Here is a 21,738-nt window from a genome sequence, read left to right as displayed (position 1 = left end):
ATATAATTTTGTATAATTTAATGTGTAATGTTAACACTTATGCTTTGCTTCAGTTCTGGTTTTGGTTCTACAACCCAAATCCTATTTCATTGTTTATTGAATGTCCCATCCTGTTGATTGTAATGACTCACTCTGTGTAGGCCACCTTGAGTCCAAGTGAGAAAGGCAGACTATAAATCACTTTACTTTAATGATATTGTTCACATGGCCAATTCGGGTCAGACTATAAATAACAAATAAATAAATAAATAAATAACTCATGAAAGCAAAATGAAACAAAAAGAGGACATTTACTCATCCCAACATTTTATCCACTAAACCCTGACTTTCTTTCAAGACACCTGTTCTCTCTCTTATTGTACCCCTTCTTTACTTCTTGTCACCACTACTCTTATAGTCAATGACTCTTTCATTACCATCAGTAAAATCAGCTGCAAGTCACTTGTCAGTAATAATTCACAGAACAGATTCAGTTCAGCATGGTAGATCAGACACTAGGAAAACTATACTCTAACATAAGATTTCAGGCACCTACAAGCCTCACTCTGGAAGCAGGGACTGAGGGCTGATTGATATAACTCATTGCCGGTCATTTCCATAGAAAATGCCTTCCCTCTAAGGATTAACAATGTGGTAGAGGTGTCCATTTTTAAATGCTTCTACTTTGTGTATCAACCTAGATGTATGGAGCATTTTCATGCCAGCTTCAGATAGACATGGGGCAGTTAATATCAGCATAGGAAATCCCTATAGTTTTAAACAGATACTCATGTAGCAGGCATTAAATCTTAATTCACAATATGTTAGTAGACCAGAGGCAAAGGATTTGAAGTCACTACTCTACAGGTGATGATTAATGAGTAAATACGTCCTGGTAAGTGCAATGAAGGACATATTTATGCTATTCTTCGCATTCATGCTGGTGCATAATTCTACTTCATCCCTCATCACAGAAAAGGACCGATTCAGCCAGGGTCCCCTGTGAGGAATTCTAAAATACAGGTAATGTGTCCAGCATGAGAGTGGCTACTGTATGACCTAGCCATGAAGATCCAGTAAGAGTATTCTTCTGATCTCTCTGCAAATACTCAGCTAGCCTCTGCCACAGCTGGTTGCTGGACTCTATCCTTTAATAAATGAACTATACTGATCTTGTCATTTATTGAATCCTCCTGATAAGCAAAGGTAATATACTCACATAAGATTCTGTTAAATTTCTTTGATAGCGGAATCTTTGAGGTATTACTGAGGCAGCTGCAGGTTTTCATGAACATAAATGGAATTGTGCCCAACTGCCTTCACTTTTCCCCCCTCAGAGGTCAGTATCAGGCAACCATTCTTCTGCATCACAGCTCTTTCACAAATAGCACCACAGGGTCCTATTATTTTGCACCTTCTGCTCCACAAGTTGGAACAACAAAAGGACTTGACACTGAAGGCGTGGCGTCTAGGCTGCACTGCTATCAATAAAGTCATGAGGCACAGTTCTATAACATTATTTTTACACCTTACAGGTTCATATCGGATCCAAAGATCTCTGCACAAAAGAGTACTAGACTGAATTTATAATATATATCTTTGATAAATAAAGGGCAAGGTGTAAATGAAATTCACCAGAGTACAGCTGGATCTCAATTTTACAGAGCAAAACGTAGCTTTCCTTCAACGGCTTGATAACTATTTGATCTGATTACTAATCTATCCCTTGGTGTTGCCATGCAGGAATAGAATTCTACATACTATACAGCATCCCAGAGTAAAAGTGTTTATTTTGTATTACACCAGTGTTTGAATCTTAATGGAATACATTGTCCCAGTCCCAGCTAAAAGATCTTACCATACAATCAATGCATGCCCAACTGCATTAACACCATTACACTCCTTTTCAGACTGTTTCCATGGGAAGTGACTTAGCTTGCTGTAATGTATGGGTATGCATTCCAACACAACAGAGAGCCCTCCATAGATTTAAAAAAAATATTTTTTAAACTATACATAAAGTGGTAGGGCAGTTTACTGAAGGTGTAAGAGAGTGTAACCTGTACCACTCATCACTTCAAATATGGCTAGATAAGCATTTCTACACTAGAATTGGTCAGCAGAAAAATGTATAGTCTCCAAAGAATTAAAAACTCACTACAGAATGGCTATGATGTATGGCCCCAATATGGAGGGAAGGAAGCATGCAACTGAGGATGCCATTAAGGCAGTGGAATTTGCCAACTGCCTCCGTAGGTAATTTAGTGACAGAAAATTCTGCATATGCAGTCATTTCACTACCAGTTAAGTCTATACAGAGCTGAGCAGTATACATTCCCTGTACTTCCGCCTATCTGCTGCAGCGGAAGCAGAGGTTATGCCTCATCAGCAAAAGTAGCATAATTTCTGTGGCACACCTGTGCTCCAACTGGTTTCGAAAATTATCTCTAAACCCCTTTCCTACATCCATTTGCAGAGTACAGTTGCAAAAGTGATGAGGGAAAGAGCTAGCATATTATCCTTCTGATTAGGAGCTTGGAGCAGCACTTCATCCCCGTCTCCGAAAGTCCTCTGCATGACCAGTTTGTTGTACAAAGCCATGATACAGCAGGGAGGGGAGAAAAATGCTGTTGCTGCAAACCTAGTACCCAGTTCTGCCCTCAGGTCGAATAGGATCAGGATGTTTACACACACACACACACACACCAGAGTTTCAAATTCTAGTTTTCATTGTGGCAAATATGCACACTAATTTGTTGACATGTATCAAGAAAATATGACAAGCACTAATGATACATGGAAGATTTGTTAAGATCCACAACTTTGAACCTGATCTATAGAGGAAAATTCTGTACACTTTTACTTCCAAATATAACACAAAGAAGCCTTTAACTCAACTATCCTGCCCTGGGCTTGTACGGCCTTTCAACAAATATTTTAAAACATGTAACAAAATTGTAATCTCAAAGTTATATGTTTAAATATGGATGTTCATGTTTAAGGGACATATCTAGTATTACAGTCAGTTCATGCATTATTTGTATTATCAGAATACAGGCTCTACGAAGAGACAGTCACTGTTCATCCTTTCCCTTTTCTTCTTCATTTCACTGCTATTAGGAAACCATTCACAAGTGCAATCCTGAACAATGTTATGCAGTAATTATGACTAGATGACAAAGAGATGTGAACAATTACTGAGCCTGTTTTGAAACCCTATAGTAATAAAGTCATTAGATGCTGCCCTTGCCATGATCCTTCTAAAAGCTTCTGAAGTTACAAGAACACACAGCATTGTTTGTAGGGACAATTGGTGCTGGCAGAATGCAAACCTTGAGTTTAACCATGCTGCAAATTGATCTTGACATTATGTTAAGACCGCCACTAAAATCAAAAGCAAAGGAGAAAAGGAGAAAATGAGCGGGCGGGATGTAATCAAGAAATCGGAGGAATCCTTCTTCACGTTCTCTCCGCTGCCTCTTTCACAAAACAAACCACAGACAAATTGACAATTTGCTAGGTCTTTGGGATTTTTTTTTTTAAATTAGACTTCTGACCTGAGTAATGTTAAGTGTTTTGTATCAGGTTGCTTTTGAGGTAAATTAAAAATGGAAAGCAAATCTTAAAATATTAATAACATAAAACTAATTTTTGGACAAATTCTATCAAGAATCTAAGAATGAACTGCTATCTGAAAGACAACAGACCTAGTTTTGTAAGCCACCTATGATTTCCCCCATTCCTTTATTTATTTATATGCTGCCTTTTCAGAGGTGCTCAAGAAATAAGGTAAAATCAAAGCAAATAAAACCTAGACCAAAGAAGTACATTAAGAACTCAGCGAATAAACCATCAAGCAATGTAAAAAAAAAAAAAAAAATCCTCGTAACAATACTCAGGCTAGAAACATAAGTGTAAAGAAACAATTAAAAACATCAAACCCCTAGTTAAAAGTAACAAACCCAAATGAAAGCCAATCAGTGATGTTCAAAATGGCCTTTATATATGAACCTGACTTTTACTGAGTCAGATCTTTGGTCCATCTACCTCAGTATTGTATACAAAGCCTGCCAGTTCTCCAGGGTCTCATGTTGAGCAGGAATGTGTGACAGAAAAGATACTAACAAATGGTTTGTCAATTAACTCTTAACTACCTCAAGGCTAAGAAAAAAATAATTTTAACATGGATGCAATCTGTTAAGGAAGAGAGCTTAGAATTTTTTACACGATGGCTTAGAGTTCAAAATCTAAACACAGTGTGGCATAGATGCTTGGCTGAGGGTTTTGAGGAATTATAAATGCATATGCATCTGAGTGAGGTATGATTTGACTTGCCAGTTGATTTGATTTTTCTGTAGCTGTCATGATTTAGCATATACACTTTAACTTGATGATGTGTTATTTATTATGTTTTATGTGAGCTGCTCTGAGTTCAAAAAAAGCAGCATATATATTATTTAAATAGAAGTTATTTTGGCAAGTGTTTATGGAAGCCTAGCCATAATTTCAAACATTGCATCGGCCACCACTCAATCCCCACGTCATAGTTTTACATGTTGTCCAACTGGAAACAAATACCACTATGTCGGACTGATCCATGACCCTGGAAAAATATCCTAGGGATACCTGCCACTCTGCTGTACTTGACAAACATGGAGATGCAACTATATGATCCAACTTCTAAATGCATTTAAGACCCAAGCATCAGGAATATATTAATTTTCTATCAATATAATCCTAGTAAAATAACTCAACTACCCCACCACATTGGTCATTATGGATTTTGTTAGGTCACATTTTTACCTTTAAACATAGTAACTATTCTAGCATCTGTATTCTTTTATATTTACAAAGTGCCTTGCAGTTCATCAGCTGTCTCTTCACAGTTACTGGAAGTGGATAGGGTGAAAGAGAGAGCACTATATGGAACAGTAATAATAACATACCCCCTTAGAGACCCCTTGTGCCATCTTAATGACCCTCTGAAAACAGCATTTGACACAATTCACCTCTGTTCCCTCTCGCCCTAAGTAAGGAACAAATGAAATATGTATTCCCACCTTTCCAGTCTATAAGAACCAAGGGCAACTTAATGTCAGCATAAAAACTAAAAAGTACAAAGCACGACCAACAACAAAAGAATGTAAATAACAGCAGAAATCAGACAAAGAATCAGAAATAAAATAAAGGGGCAGGGACTAGGGCTGTTGGGAAAAAAATTTGGTATAGTTCGGATTCGGCCGAACTCGGCCCGTCTGGATTCGGGATATGCCGAAGTTTGAACTCCCCCGCTTCGGGTCCGTGCAATTCGGCGCGAATTCAAAGTTTGGGGAAAAAATTCGGCCGAATAAAGCCATTAAAAACACAACCGTCCCTTTCCGTGGCTCCGGGGGGGGGCATTTTTGGGGTTAGAGGTCCCAAACTTTCAGCAGAGCTTCAAAGGACCCTTCTTGCAAGACCCCCCAAGTTTTGTAAAGATTGGGTCAGGGGGGGCTGAGATATGGGCTCCGATAGGGGTCCCCCCACCCTTAATGTGCATCTCTGATAAGAGCTTGCCGCCCACGCACAAAGCTCCCAGCCCCGACAAACAGCTGAGCTGCGGGGAGCAAGGGCGGGGCAGGTGCAAAGAAGTGTTGCAAAGCAACACAACTGCAAAGCAACACGTTTGCAACCATGCAAAACAACACACACACAGATTCTGCTTCCCCCCCACACACACACACACAGGAGAAAAATTATAGATTAAAGCCCCCAAAGGGGTCTTACTGTGGCTGTCTTCTGTTCCATCAGGAGGGGCTGGGAGGACTGGGTAATCCAAAACAATTCTATTTAAGCACGGGAGGTTTTGCCTTGGATTTGCCGCTCTGGAGATGCATACAGGATCGGGTGATCCATTCATCCCAATGGGGAAAAGGGGAAAAGGGGAAAGCCCATATCTCAGGACCCCCTGGCCCAATTTTTACAAAACTTGGGGGGTCTCTTAAGAAGGCTCGTCTGAAGCTATGCTGAATGTTTGGGGGCTGCACCCCCAAAAATGCGCCCCCTGCAGCCACGGAAAGAGAAAAGGGGGAGCCCATATTTCTGCCCCCACTGAACCCATCTTTGGGGGGGTCTCTTAAGAAGGCTCGTCTGAAGCTATGCTGAAAGTTTTGGGGCTGCACCCCCCAAAAAGGGCCCCCTGCAGCCACAGAAATGGAAAAGGGGGGAGGGAAAAGGGGTGGAGCCCATATCTTGGGACCCCCTGACCCAATGTTTACAAAACTTGGGGGGTTTCTTAAGAAGGCTCGTCTGAAGCTCTGCTGAAAGTTTGGGGTCTCTACCCCCAAAAATGCGCCCCCTGCAGCCACAGAAAGGAGCGAATGTGCACACGCAACCCCCACGAGGATTTCTCTCTCTTTCTCTCCCCGGCCGGGCCGCGCAGCAGCTGATTCCTCCAGAACTCAATCCTGACTGATTGGCCAGAAGAAGACCCAGTTTGGCCACCGATTGGTCGGGGGAGAATGCTGCTTACTGACGGTTATGCTGCTGTTTTCCCGTCATTTTTGAGTTCGGTTCATCCCGAACTAAAAACCGCCGAATCAGGGGAAATTCGGCTGTTTTTCAGTTCGGGCCGAACCGAATCGACAGCCCTAGCAGGGACAATTTCTTCTCTCCTATTTCAAAAAACCTCCAAAACTAAGGGATATGGAGCAGGGACTCCAAGAAAAAGTTGAAGGCAGCAGGAAAAGAGGAAGACCCAACATGAGATGGATTGACTCTATATAGGAAGCCACTGTTCTCAGTCTGTAAGACCTGATTAAGGCTGTTAATGATAGGACATTTTGGAGGACATTATTTCATAGGATCACCATGAGTCAGAAGTGACTTGACGGTACTTAACACACACACACACACACACACACAAAGTATTCTGGTCCCAGACCATTTAGAGCTTCAAAGGTAGTTCAAGTGGCTTTAAACATTAAAAACAATACTTTGAATTGGACCTGGATAGTAATGAAGATGACATAAAATTGGAGTCATATGTTCTATATGCCATCACCCAGTCAACACTATTGTTCCTGCATTTTGGACTAGCTGTGGTTTTCTAACACTTTTCAGAGGGGTGTTGGTACAGAAATAGGATTCAGGTTTGATTCTTATGTTGTTGCAGCTGTAACCTCTGGATTTAGGAACCACGAGACAGGGACAACTATGTGGTTATCTCTGTGTGGTTATCTCCTCGTGCAAACATCACCCTGGAGAGTCACACAGTTCATGGGAGAGAGTCCCGTCATCAGCCAAACCCAGGCACTTCAGTAAAGCCATCATAAAATGGGTCATTGTGAAGACTGAAATTAATGGAATGCTCTCTGATTCTATAACATAGTCTAGCTTTTCAGTAGCTAGTCAAAAGTTGACTTTTCAAGAAAAGTTGAGAGTGATTGGTGCTGTATATTTTAACTGCTGAAATTGTATAGGCATGTTTGTGACTGAATATAAAATTCAATGTCGAAAACAATTGGTTTGAAAAATGGATTCATTCCATTTATATTGCTATATACCCTCTATGGGCACCTTCAGTTGATAGAAAATTATTTAAAATTTCTGAAATAAATTAATAATTTTAGTTACTATTTAACTTCATTTTACTGATTAGTTATAAAGTCTACAAGAGAGTGACTTGTTCATGGCAAAAAGTCTACTGTCTTCATAAACAAAGGAATGTGGTAACTTGAAAACATTGCTCTGGCTTTTAGTACTGGAGAGAGGTTTTTTGTGGTTTTTTTTAAAAAAAGATTCTTCCTATATTAAATGCCTGTCAACAAGTTAACTTATATTTTTATAACAAAGCTGGAAAAACCAACAATTTTAATAGTGTGTGTGTTGGGAAGATATTCATTTAACATTACCCCTAGTATTACACCATAAGGTTTACATGAAAAAGCACCACGGTCTCCAGCTAGTAATTCCTCTCACAGCCCCATACAACATAAGAATCCCACAACGTAAGAGCAATTTGTACTGTTACACATAAATTAGGAATTAACTGCATTATGTTTACACATAACCATTTAAAAATCTCAGTCTGCTAGCATGATACTTCCTCTGTCACAAACTGACACCACAACCAAAAAGTGTAAGCTTAAGCATCCTATTGTATTTCACAATCAGGTTCTAGATTCATTGAGAATAGTTATAAAGCCTTAAACAAGCCCTTTATTTAGTGTTTCTAAAAGTGTCATAAGGAGTTAATAGGACACAGCTGTACAGGCTCTTTCTAATAAGCAGCTTCTGTCGCTTTGGTCACCACAGGTGTCTCTATAACCTACAAACTCTTATTACTAGTGTATCAAAGTTGTGCTACTTAATAGACTTCTTTAGTAAAACACAACAAAGCAATGACATGCCTGTTGATTGTCAGTCATTAAAAACTCCCTCAAACACAGTTTTTCAAAAGAGAGTACACTGCAATTTTTTGTCAGTGTAAAATAAAAGAAACTGGAGAATTAAATGCTGACTAGAACAATGTAACAGCAGGTAATCGACTGAACTCAGCCACTGCAGATGGTTTTAGAAATAGTGTTTCCTTCAACATCAAGTTGTGGGATAAAAGGAAAGGAGGAACTTCTTCCTCCTGGTGAAAAGCAGCACTATTAGATTTAACCCAATCTCTTGCCCACATATTTTGCCTCCCAAAAAAGCACAAATGCTTCATTCATATCTGTTTTAGAATTATCTTTCTTTCCCTTATTCCCTTCAACAGTAATTTTAAAAAAGCATAATACAGGCTAATCAAAATAAAAAAATTCGTTAAATGTATCAAAATAGTTTGTGAATTGTAAAGGAATAATTCCAAATATTTCAGTTTTAATTTAAATAAAATTTGTTGCAATTGCACAAAAGAAAAGCTCCCTATCCACCTAACTATCCTAGTGTCCCATCCACAGTCCTCCAGTTTACCCATGAGAACATCTTGGGGAACCCAGTCAAAAGATTTACTGAAATGTAGGTAAACAACATTGATGGTGTTCCCTCAATGAGGTTGGTCTGGCAGGAGCTGCTGGGAACAAATAAGTGTTGATTTCCCTGGATTACCAGCTTGTTCTTCAGATGCTCCAGTAGCTTCCCTGGGACAGAGGCCAGACTGACTGGCCTGTAGTTTCCTGGGTCATCCCTCCTCTCTTCTTTTGAAGATGGGGATAACATTTGCCCTTCTCCAGTCTTGTAGCACATCTCCTGTCCTCCAAAAGGCCTTGAAGATGATGAACAAGGGCTCTGCAGGCTCTCTAGAAAGTTCTTTGAGCACTCTCGGTTGCATACTGTTCGGCCCAGGGGATTTGTACATATTCAGTGCAGCCAGGTGCCTCTCAACAACCTCTCTGTCCATGTCAACCAGCAGACCAAACTTTATGGCTTGCCTACAGTTTAACTGTCAACTGCAGAGGGCGGGGCTGGCAATCAGCCCCAGGCAAACAGATCATCCCCAATCAGCAAAATCACCCTCCTCAGTCAGCCACAATCAGCTACAACCCACAAGCTTGCTGGATGACACTGAGCCAGTCATACATTCTCAGCCTAACCTACCTCACAGGGGGAGAAGTTGCTTGGGGTTCCCATTAGGGAGAAAGGTGGGGTATAAATGAAATAAATATATAAATACATGCAATATGGTATGTATATATTTCTTCACAATATGGGATCAGGGGGTGAACTGCAAGTACCTTAAAGGTGCCCCTTAGGCAAAATGATGCTATTACATCCCACAGCTTTTATACTTATAGTCAATCCTTTCATTTTGATGCACCACTTCAAAACTTAGGAATCTCTGCCCCACCTTTCTCAGGAGGCTCATCCTACTTTGGTTTTGCAGTTTGAAGGGGGTGTTTTTTCACCAATTTCCCTCTCCTGCAGACCTCCAACTCCCCCCTCATGTTGTTACTTGGGGTCCCCTACTCTCCCACGCAGCATTTCAGTAGGAAGGGGGAAGAGAGGAAGTTGTGCTCCAAAGAGGGAAATCCCTTCTATTCACAGAAATTCTCCAGTGAATCCAAACCAAAGACTTCCTTTCTGCTAAGTGAGAGTCATCTGCCAACCGATTCAACCCAAACTATCTTATTTATTACTTTAATAGACAAAGTTGTATAAAACAGTTAAACTCACTTACCTTGCTCTATTTGCTTCTTTTGTCATGTCCCATGCCCAGGTTATGAAATTCTGACTAAGATAGGAAACAACAGACTCGGCACAAAGCATTTGAGAACAGAACACGTTGGTTAGCACACTTTCGTCGTGGTGGAGATAGAGAGCAAGAAGCTTTCTCTGAAAAACAGAAAAAAATGTTAATCGGTATAATTCTTGTATTTAATTGCAGCACGCATTTCACTGACTCACATGGATATGCAATTTACATCTCAGTGCTTAATGAATATTTTGGAAGTGTATCATTAAGTGTATCAGTGGACTACGTTCACATATCTCATTCACATATCATATAGATGGTGTGTGTGTGTAAAGTGCCGTCAAGTCGCAGCCGACTTATGGAGACCCCTTTGGGGGTTTTCATAGCAAGAGACTAACAGAGGTGGTTTGCCAGTGCCTCCCTCTGCACAGCAACCCTGGTATTCCTTGGTGATCTCCCTTCCAAATACTAACCAGGGCTGCCCCTGCTTAGCTTCTGAGATCTGACGAGATCAGGCTAGCCTGGGCCATCCAGGACAGGACCATATAGACAGCACTCCCATATAAACAATTCTACTCTTGAATGGAGTTTAGAGAGGAAGCCACTTGTTCTTGCATCTAAGAAACCACTGCCAAAAACTTTACTTTTAAATATCTAGGTTATTTAACATTGCAATCACATTATGTATACTGGGATGAATCCAGTGGATTTCTGGGGAATGAAGGTGGGCCGATATTCACCAATTCTCCCCTCATGCTTCAGACCTCAGGGTCTCCCCTCATCCTGTTCCCAGAGGTCCCCTGTCCCCAAAAAGCAGCCTTTCAGGGATCATTTTTGGACTGCACTGCAAGGGAGGGAAGAAAGTGCCATGCAATTTCCAGTGGAGGCAAGCCTGAGAAAACATATACATAAGTATCTGGTGTGACCCTACAAGAATAACAGGACACTGTTTTCAGTCTCTGACCATCTAAAATGCTTTCAATTTTCCCAGGGAGTTGCATCAATTAGACTGTATTGTATATTTACATTTCCTTCACAACAACATTTTTTTTTAATTTACAATGATTTTAATAAAGTTACACTAGTTCATTAGGATTTCTCTTTAGCTTGTAGCAAAATCTCAGAGAAGACAGATCACTACCAAAACTACTGTATGCAGAACTACATTGAAACACAGCTGATTTAAAGTAATTTATTTATTGACCTCCTTTATATCCCAGTGGGGACCCAAAGTAACATCACTCTCCTCCTTTACATTTTATTTAAAATGAAATCTTAAAATAATCTGACAAAGGTCATGAAAAACAGCTTACATTATATGGTGGAAATTCAGTAAAATTTCATGAAAAATGTGTATTAATTTCATCATATAATACTGATATTGTGTTGGATCCAACCAACTTTATCACTGTGTCACTTAATTCCATTTGTATTATATCCCACATGGTCACTGTCTATGCAGGTGCTATTATTTCCATTATAATCTCTTTTGGGTTGTCAAAGGGGACCCCTCCTCCCTTTTCAACCAGCAGAAAAACTGGTAAGATCCAACACATTAGTGTATCAGGGCTATTTTAGGAAGTTCTGAGTAACAGGACATAAGGGGCAGTATTGTGCCACTAAAGGAAGAAGTATATTACAGTGGGCTGGATTCTGCTTATTTTCCACTATCACAAGAGAGAGGGAGGCTGATATGGCCAGCTCCTCCTACTCACTGCAACTCCTATCCCATATAGGTTTTTGTCCACATAGGTTCCTGATCCTTTTTGGAGGTCAAAGCTCTTGGGAAAGAGTAAGGTAAGAAACAACATGTTTCATCAAGAGAAAGCTGTAGGATCTGACCTAATATTTCTATTTCCTTAGAGTATCATTGCTGCAATCTTTTCTTTCCCCCCAAGATGTATTCTCTTCAAAAGGAGATGGCCAGGAAGCAACCAGCTCTACACACCCAAGTGGACATACTCAAACAGTAGCACCTATGCTGCGCTATAAACAAGTTTTGAATCAGAGAAATTTCAAAAACAGTTTACAATACAGCACGGATGTCTACCATTGAAGGGCTAAAAAACAATACTAGGCATGCCCAAGCCCATGGTTTTGCCTAAAGTGGCTCTTTGGATCATAGCCAATGCATTTAACTAGCTAAAAACTGCCAACTTAAATAAATATGTTAAATATGTGGAGGGCAATTGTATAACGATTCATTTATTTTAAGTCTGTGTAAGAAAACAAGGCTCAGGGAAGTCCTAAAAATCTATTTTAAAGTATAAAACATTTGAACTGTAGACTTTGGAGAAGGGATTAGACATTTACATTAAAGTTTGTCTTCTTTAATTTAAAAACTGATTCAAAACCAAGTACACATGTGCCAGGAAAGGCCATCAATAAGCCTAACATGCACAGTTCCATATAAGTGCAGCCAACAATGTTGACTGAAACTAAACTTGGAAAATCCAGGGCACTAATGCACAATATCAGGCAATAAAACAGCATCTCTGTGGTGATATTTAATTTAAAAAAGAAGAAAGAGGCAGGAGAAGATCAGGCACTGTCTGTTTTGGAGGATCAGCCATTCTGCATTTCAAAGCATGGATCCCTGCAATATCCAGGTTACTGTGCTAGAATCTCCACTATTATATAGCAGTTGTAAGAGAGGGAGGGCAAAGATGTGTTTACTCAGTGATTAGGGCCTTAGAATAAGCCGCTAGCTCCTAGAGAGACAGCTCACCACTTATTCATTTGGGCCAATTCACAAAGCCTAGAAAGATTAAACATCCATGCTGAGAAGACAAGCGAATGCAGACGGTGAAAAAGAAATAAAAATTCTTTAAAAACTCTTAGATGACTTCATTATTTTTTCCACAAGGAAACTTTAGGAAAGTGTTTAGTTAGAGAAAAACCCACATTGACCTCTCCCTAAACCCTTAATCTTTCCTTTGTGGTGGAACTGCTTTGTGGTAAGCGGATGGCTTTGCTCTCCTCTTTTCACCAGGAGCAAAGGAAAAAGGGCTCTAGAGAAACTCCTTTCGGACCAAAGAAACAACCCCATGAAACTGTTAAATATGAGATGCCATGTGAATGAACCCTCCAAAATATGTACAGTTTAAAGATAGGAGTTTGGGCCAAATACTAGAAAACACGATGGATAGTTTGGGGGACACAAGTAAGAAAAGAAAAACACACTTTTAAACAAGCCATTAGGGCTACAGATGCCACCTGCATATTAAATTCAGGTAGTTCGAAGGCAAAATTTTGCATTATGTTTTGCAGTTATATACGGACACAAAAGAAAACTATGTCCAGTATCTTGGCTAGAACTAGATCTCTTGTGGATTAAGACTGGAAGAAAAGAAAAAAAAATTACATCACTCCAAAATATGCCTGGGAAAATGACTACCAGCAAACTAAAAATCAAACCATTAATTGTACCATCATTTAAACCCAAAAATACATATACGATATTTAGAAAATACTGTGTGTGGAACTACAAATTCCTATTATTATTAATACCAGGACACTGCAATTGCTTCCTCTCTGAATTAATTTTATTTTCATTTGGTTTAAAAAGGATCTAAGAATCACTGAGATCAAAGTAGATGTTACTTAAAAGCATACTACAGAAATTTAACAAGCATTGTAAAAAAAAATTTTTTATAAAATTTCAGTGAAATCTTATTAATAAAAAATGTAAGAAAAGTAATGCATTTAAATTATGAGTGACCCTATGTTAGTTTTTCAGCGACTCGCAAGTCCACAAGTGAACTTCTCTAGAAGTATTAAGATAATAGGAGCTTTGTCCCTTAGATCTTCCTCTGTGAGGAAGTGAGGTAACGAGATTACTAAAAGGACATTACATTATCTGTAGAAAGCATTACTTGGAAATGACACTGCTATTTAAGTCGGAGGAGGGCTTTATTAAAGCACCTGAGGTAGCCCTTAACATTCAAACCCTCAACAATATGACTTAGTTGTGGGTTTTTGCCTGATTTTTTTTTTTAATAGGCAAAGTTGTTTTTAAATTGCCAGCATGGTGTAGTCAATCAAGTCTTGGACTAGGATCTGGGAGATCCGGGTTTGAATTCCTGCTCTGTCATGGAAGCATGCGGGATGACCTTGGGCCAGTCATACACTCTTACCCTAACCTAAATCACAAGGTTGTTGTGAGAATAAAATGGGAGGAGATGAGAATGATGTAAGCTGCTTTGGGGGAAAGACAGAATATAAATGAAGTAAGCAAATAAATAAAATTATGCTTGACCCGTTGACCTAAAAATAAAATGTCTCAGTTGTTTTAACAAATTCAATTTAAGAGAATATTTGAGAAAACAGTTTTATATTTTATTTTTCATTTGATTTGATTTACATCCCACCCTTTCCTAACAAAGTTAAGCTTTATAGTGTCAGACTCCCCCATAGGTGGGTCAGACGCCAGGACAGGCTTGCTTCTCAGTTTCCTCTTAGGACTTAGCCTATGATGAGCCTCAGAAGCATGAGAGGAGGGAAATTCAGCTTCACTTTTGGCATCTCTAAACTCATAGTTACCCTTACAGTAAAGTTCTTCAATTTAGCCTTAAGAAACATGTTTTAAAAGCATTGATAAGACATTTATGGATGGATCCAAAGTATGGTGAGCAGAGTAAAATTCACAGAATGGGACTTTCTCACCTCCCCACACCTGATGTATCCTACTAAGCCACCCAAATTCTGCTCAGAGGATCCTTAGAGGATGCTCAGGGACACAACAGAGGTAGCAAGGGTGGGGTCTGAAACATGAGAGGGGATGAACTGATGTGTAAGCAACTGATTCAATTTTTACATGTTTTTTTGAAGATGAAACTGAACTTCACTGAAATTCAGTTTTATACAATGGGATAGTTAAACTTTGAAGATAATCTTATGGTTGACAAAATAGCTTCATGCATAAAGAAAGAATCCACTTTCAACTGAAATTACTGATTTACTGTAATCTTTAGATCTCCCAACCATATTACCTATCTTTTCTGTCTACCATGAGTATATATATAGTGTATATAAAGGCCACAGTCCTTGCACTAACCCTGAGTGTTACTCTGTGTAGACCACAGTGCAAGCCAAGAAATACAGGCTGCAGAGCCTATGGAATGGAAATATGAGCCGTAGCCTGGACAAGCAGCTTACACCATACTCCTGTCCTCCATTTTATCCTCCCCACAATCCTGTGAGGTAGGTTGGGCTGAGAGTGTGACTGGCCCAAAGTCATGCAGCAAACTTTCATGGCAGATGGGGATTTGATCAAGTTCCTAGTCCAACACTCTAACCACTATACCACACGGGGTCTCTGCATATATTTTTTTATCTTCATACACTTTCCTCACTTATGTTTGTATGGTAAGTGGTTAAACAAAGCAATTTTAAAAATCTGAGTTATCCTTGTAGTTAGTATCTTATGTTTAGCCCTTCGTCAAGCTTCTGCTCCTTGTCCTCTTCTTCCCTAACTGTGGTGAAGGGTTTACTTTCTTGCATGGATAGGCTGCCTCAGAGGAACTTTACAGAGGGAGGAGAGAAAGGGTAGCTACTAGGCTACAGCCTTGCCCAAGGAGGACTTGACACAGAGGATATAAACTTTACCATCAGCCTACTGCATTCAGAATTAAAGCTGCATTTTAAAATAAAACTACAATCAATTCTAGGCATACTTATTGAAGAGAAATTAACCCAGTGTGACTTATTTCCAAGTTAGCATATATAGACACACAGATGTATTAAAGTGATTTGAATTTCTGATTTGTCCGGAGCAAGGGACTTGAGGATGTTCTGCTGGCATTCAAATGTAGCTATTCTGGAATTAAACACCCATGCTTTGGGCTGATTACATCCAGCATCTTCTGATCAGAACCAGGAAGAGGAAACTGCAGCTTTTCTAGCCGCCCACCTATTGCAGGCTTACTAAGAAGTAAGCCTCTTTAAGTTCAAGGGAGTTTACTCCAAGGTAAATGCACAATTTACTCCCAAATACATGCACAGCTGTAATCCCAATCTTATGCACTCTTACTTAGAAATAAATCACATGGAAATTAACAGGGATTTATTTCCATACGCAGATGTTCATGGACTTCTAATAGTGAACCTAAGCCAATCACTGTCTCTCCGCCTAGCCTAGTTCAACTGGTTAATGTGTGGAAAAATGTGAAAATCCTATGGTGTTCCTTGGAGGGAAGGCAGGATACCTATTCAATATATCAGGTTAACGGTTTAGTAGTTTTTAAAAATACAAAATAAGTTATAATTAATTTATATTTATTTAAGCATTTATTATTATTATTATTATTATTATTATTATTATTATTATTATTATTATTATTATTATTATTATTATGCCTTTCCACCCTCTCTATCAGGGTCCACAAGGCAGCGAACATAAAAGGAACATTATTACATCTGAGCAATTAAAAATAGTTAAAAAGTATTTTAAAATTTAAAAACACATAAACAAGCAACATTAGAAGGAGAACAACTGGTATTGGGGCATGCTAGACAAAACAAAAATGTCATCACCTGCTGGTGAAAGACACTGATAGAGTGAGACAGATGACTTTCCCTGGGGAAGGAGTGCCAGGGTTTTGGCACCATGACAAAGAAGGCTCTTTCACGCATTGCCACCTGTCTAGCTTCAGATGGCAGGGGCAACTGAAGCAGGACCTCCGAAGATGACCAAATTGTACAAGTGAGTATATGGGAAGAGGCAGCCCTTAAGGTACATTGGCTGTAGACCATACAGGGCTTTAAAGGTCATTACCACCACCCTGAATTGAGCCAGGAAGCAAATTGGAAGCTAGTGTAGGGGTGGATCAAGACTGGAGTGATATGGTCTCTACAACCCACTCCAGTCAACACTCTGGCTGCAGCATTCTGTACCAACTGTAGCTTCTGGACAGTCTTCAAGGGCAGTCCCACATAGAGTGCATTGCAGTAATCTGATCTAGGAGTTACCAGGGCACCCACCGCAATGGCAAGATCTTTTCTACCCAGGAAGGTAGCTGCTGAAAGGCACCCCTGGCCACCACTGCCATCTGTTTATCCAACAGGACTGGATCCAGGAGCACCCTGAAGCTACAAACTTGATCCTTTTGGGGAGTGCAACCCCATCCAGACCAGGGGATAATGCATTTCCTGGGTAGCACCTCCATTTTTTCAGAATTAAGTTTCAGCTTGTTAGCCCTCATCCATATCAAAACTGCCTCCAGGCACCTGTTCACGGTTTCCATAGCCTCCCTGGGATCTGCTGGTAGCACGATATAGAGCTGAGTGTCATCTGCATATTAGCAGCAACTCTCACCCCAAATCTCCAGAGGACCTTTCTCAGAGGCTTTACATAGATGTTGAAAAGTATGGGGGACAAGATGGAACCTTAGGGAACCCTATAGGTCAAAGGCTAAGGGGCACAGCAGTCCCCCAGCAGCACACTCTGAAACCTACCCTCATGGTAGGACTGGAACCACTGCAGAACAGTGCCTCCCAGTCCCAAAAGGATACCATGATCGATGGTACTGAAAGCTGCCACGCTCCCCTGTTCATCGCCCAGTGCATGTCATCCACTAGGGTGATCAAGGCTGTTTCAATCACATAACCAGGCCTGAAACCGGATTGGAATGGATCCAAACAATGTGCTTCATTCAGGAATCCCTGAAGTTAACCAGCCACCACTTGTTCAAGTACCTTGCTCAAGAATGGTACATCTGAGGCAGATGGTAGTTATTCAACTCTCCTGGGTCCAAAATAGATTTCTTTAGGAGTGTACGCACCACTTCTCACTTCAATGCAGAAATGACCACCCCGTCTCTTAAGGAGACATTTACTGTCTCTTGAACCCAGTCCGCCAGCCCCCTGCCCCAGCAGATTTAAGCAGCCAGGAGGGGAAAGGATCATATGAACAGGTAACAGGCCTCAAACTTCCAAGAATCCTGTTCACATCCTCAGACTACACAAGCTGAAAAGTATCCTTCACAACTGGACAAATCAGCACTCTGTGACCATGCAATCCTGTTGTTGCTAATGTAGAGTCCAAGTTGGAATGGATGAGAGATTTTATCTACAAAGTAGCAAGATAGCAGTGGGCTGCAGAGCACTCCATCTCCTCCTGTCAGCTAGAACCCAATAGTCCCTTGACCACCCAGAAGAGTTCTGCAGATCTACACTGTGCAGATGCAATGGTGGTAGGAAAATATTGTTTCTTTGCCCCCCTCACCACCACAGAGTAAGCTTTCAAATGAGCTCTAGCCCGTGCTTTTTCGGATCCATCCCAAGTCTTTCTCCACCGTCCCTCTAGCTATCTCCCTGGTCTCTTCATCATCCATTGCCCATCAGTAAACCAAGGGACTGCTGAGACTCCTTGACTTGAGAGAGGGTGCTAAGGTGCAGTCGTGTCAATTGCCTGGGTCGTTTCCCATTCCAGCAGTCAACCAGGACATCGATAGGAGCACCAACCATATCAGCAGGAGCTGTCAGGCTATGGGGGCAGAGTATTTATACCCCACATTCCCTTATGCTGGCAATATTTTTGTTTTGTCTTTAAGGTGCCACTGGACTTCTGTGTCTTTAACTTTTGTGCCTGATGTTAAATAAGTAAGCAGGTAAAGCTATTTTAGGCTTGGATATAAAGTGACAGGAAAAGCTTCACCTGGTAAATTATTTTCAAGGCAGGTTGCTATTAAAAGCATAATAACAGGGCCAGTCAGGGGGAAAGTTTTGATGGTACATGATCCAGCAGCTCTATCAGGAGATCTGGTCTGGCTGGTACCTGTTTGAGAGGTTCCCTTATATGCGCTGCCATTGTTGAGGACATTTTAATCACCATCCTTTCTCCAAGGAGCTCAGGATCACCAAAACGATTTGTATGCGGCTTGCAGAGTGAGAGGAAATTTTTAGGTGACCTTAGTTTTTGGACCCCTGGCCTTCAAATTTCCTATAATCAGTCCTGCAGCTTTGATATCCATACTAACTATCACTGTCCATACTGGTTCTTGCTGTTTTTATGTTTTGTATATATTTTAACTCTGTTTTTAATTGTTTTAATGATTTGTGTTGGGGGAGTTGTTTTTAATGGTTTTAAACGGGATTTTATCACGTATGCTTTAAATTGTTAGCTGCCTTCATGGCCCTTGTGAGGGCAGAAAGGTGGGATACAAATTCTATAAATAAATAAACTAAATAATCTTTTTTAAAAAAAACCCTTTGGAGAGAGGGGGGGAAGGTGGCGATGGCTTAAGACCCACACGGAGCGAGGGCGAGCGCGCTTAAATGGCTAAATAAATACTTAAACTAAATAAGTATTTAGAAAGAATTGTATGACAGAGCAGCCCATTTTACTGAAGCAAGTGGGAAGCCTGCTTGTACATCTCCTTGTACAGCTTAGTGCAAATCAAACTTTTAGAGTCACAATCTTTAGTATCCAATCTGAAGCACAATTACCTGCTAAATTTCACATTCTCTCTACATAAAAAAATGTGCCTATGTCTTAAGAATTTATAGCCTACACACTAATTCACAAAGCACCAGATATAAAAATGTGAAGAGTAGCCGCACTGATCACTTGCTGCAAAAAAAATAATAAAAAAATGGAGTCATGAGGCACACTAACAACTAACAGATTTATCATGGCATAAGCTTTTGTGAGCCACAGCCTCCCTCAGCAAAAGTGAGTTTTGACCTACAAAGGGCATGTGCCTTTAGTTTTAGTCTTTACGGTGCCTCAAGACTCTTTGTTGTTTTGCCAGGTAAACAACAAAATGCAAAAATGATTGCATGCTTAAAAAATAATAAGCATCGTACCTATGCTATTACATGGAAGCTTACAAAGGAATCACCACATAAGATTAGAGGCAAGTGTCTTTTGACACTATGATAGAGATATTAAGAGCCTTAAGAAAACCAAACAATTTTAATGAAATATAGCAGAATCTAAACATGCATCCTTTAGGTTCATATCAGATAAATAGTCTAAGTGTTAAACACTAGAAATATGATCTTTGGTTTCGATAAATATATCCTGATACCAGGATAAAGCATAGATACAGCTGCAAGCAGGTTACATTGGGTTAGATTACATTGGGACGCTTAGGGCTGTTTAGCTTGGAAAGAAGACGACTAAGGGGAGACATGATAGAGGTCTATAAAATTATGCATGGTTTGGAGAGAGTGGACATGGAGAAGTTTTTCTCCCTCTCCCATAATACTAGAACACGGGGTCATATGCTAAAGCTGGAGGGCGAGAGATTCAAAACAGATAAAAGGAAGTATTATTTCACACAACGCATAGTTAAATTGTGGAACTCCCTGCCCCAGGATGTGGTGATAGCTGCCAGCTTGGAGGGCTTTAAGAGGGGAGTGGACATATTCATGGAGGAGAGGGGTATTCATGGCTATTAGTTAGAATGGATACTGGTCATGCTGCATACCTATTCTCTCTAGTATCAGAGGAGCATGCCTATTATTTTGGGTGCGGTGGAACACAGGCAGGATGGTGCTGCTGCACTCGTCTTGTTAGTGGCTTCCTAGAGGCACCTGGTTGGCCACTGTGTGAACAGACTGCTGGACTTGATGGGCCTTGGTCTGATCCAGCAGGGCCTTTCTTATGTTCTGAGGTTGCTTTCTGCCAATGTACAGGCGCTTTCTGCCAATGTACAGGCGCTTTATGCAAATTTCCCCCTGCCATTACAGACACTACATTGAACCCACTCCTGTTCTGGGGGTTCTCTGAACTCCAGGGCAATGTTTCAGGAGCCATAGTGGGATACAGCAGAAGAGGGGAAGCGGTAAAGAACCATCCCATGACTGGAGCTCTGCTATGGATTGCTGGGTGCTAGTTTCATAGTTATAACGAACCTGTGATAGTAGATCCAATAAATGTTGTGTTTGAATGAAAACATGCAAATCTATGAGCTGCTTCACGCTTTGTGACAGACTTGGCTAAAGTATATATACAATGTTTCATACAGTAAGCATTGTAATATCTGAAGGAGAGACATGGAGCACATGCAAGTTCTCTAGAAATATGCAGTTCCCTGGCACTTATGTACAGAGCACATTTACTGACTCATACCTCCCTTTCCAATGTTACGGAGTTCGTTGTAGGTACTCTAGTTTTTTTAATTTGAATGATTTTATGGTGTTTTAATAATTTTATGATGTTTTACTTTTGAGAAACCTTGAACAGGTCTCAGGAGAGGCAGCATATACATATTCTAAATGAACAAGCAAAAAACTCATCTAGTGTACACAATGTGCAGAAGCCCTAGAACTAATTGAGATTATGGCTGCCATAATTCTAAAGTACTAGATATAGATAAAATAAGAATGGAGAAATTAGCTTTTTCTAAACATTCCCTCAGCTGTCAAAAGAGTACAAATTCTGCTTTGATGTTAAAAAGGGGTTTTTTTGTGGGTGGGTGTGGGGGTTGGGTTTAAATACTTACCTGACAACAGTGGTACACAGGAGAAAGCCATTGTTTCATGCAATTACACTGTTTCTGGAGCAACCAAATATCAAAATTAATGTACGTAGAAGGTCTATAATGAAGTTTCTTTTAAACTGGCATCAGAAGTCATTCAGAATAGAGATC

The 21,738-nt window shown here is 40.2% G+C and overlaps 1 protein-coding gene across 1 annotated transcript in view; it reads right to left on the bottom strand.

The window, feature by feature from the left end:
* FAF1 (Fas associated factor 1) overlaps positions 1 to 21,738 on the bottom strand; it is a 243,967-nt gene that overhangs the window by 64,795 nt on the left and 157,434 nt on the right. Inside the window, exon 13 of the mRNA XM_056844462.1 lies at positions 10,127 to 10,281. Within this exon, the coding sequence (XP_056700440.1) occupies positions 10,127 to 10,281 (155 nt within the window). The remainder of the gene's footprint in view (positions 1 to 10,126; positions 10,282 to 21,738) is intronic.

Source organism: Euleptes europaea, chromosome 2 (genome assembly GCF_029931775.1).
Source record: "Euleptes europaea isolate rEulEur1 chromosome 2, rEulEur1.hap1, whole genome shotgun sequence".
Classification (NCBI taxonomy): Eukaryota; Metazoa; Chordata; class Lepidosauria; order Squamata; family Sphaerodactylidae; genus Euleptes; species Euleptes europaea.
This window is presented reverse-complemented; position numbering and strand designations above follow the sequence as displayed.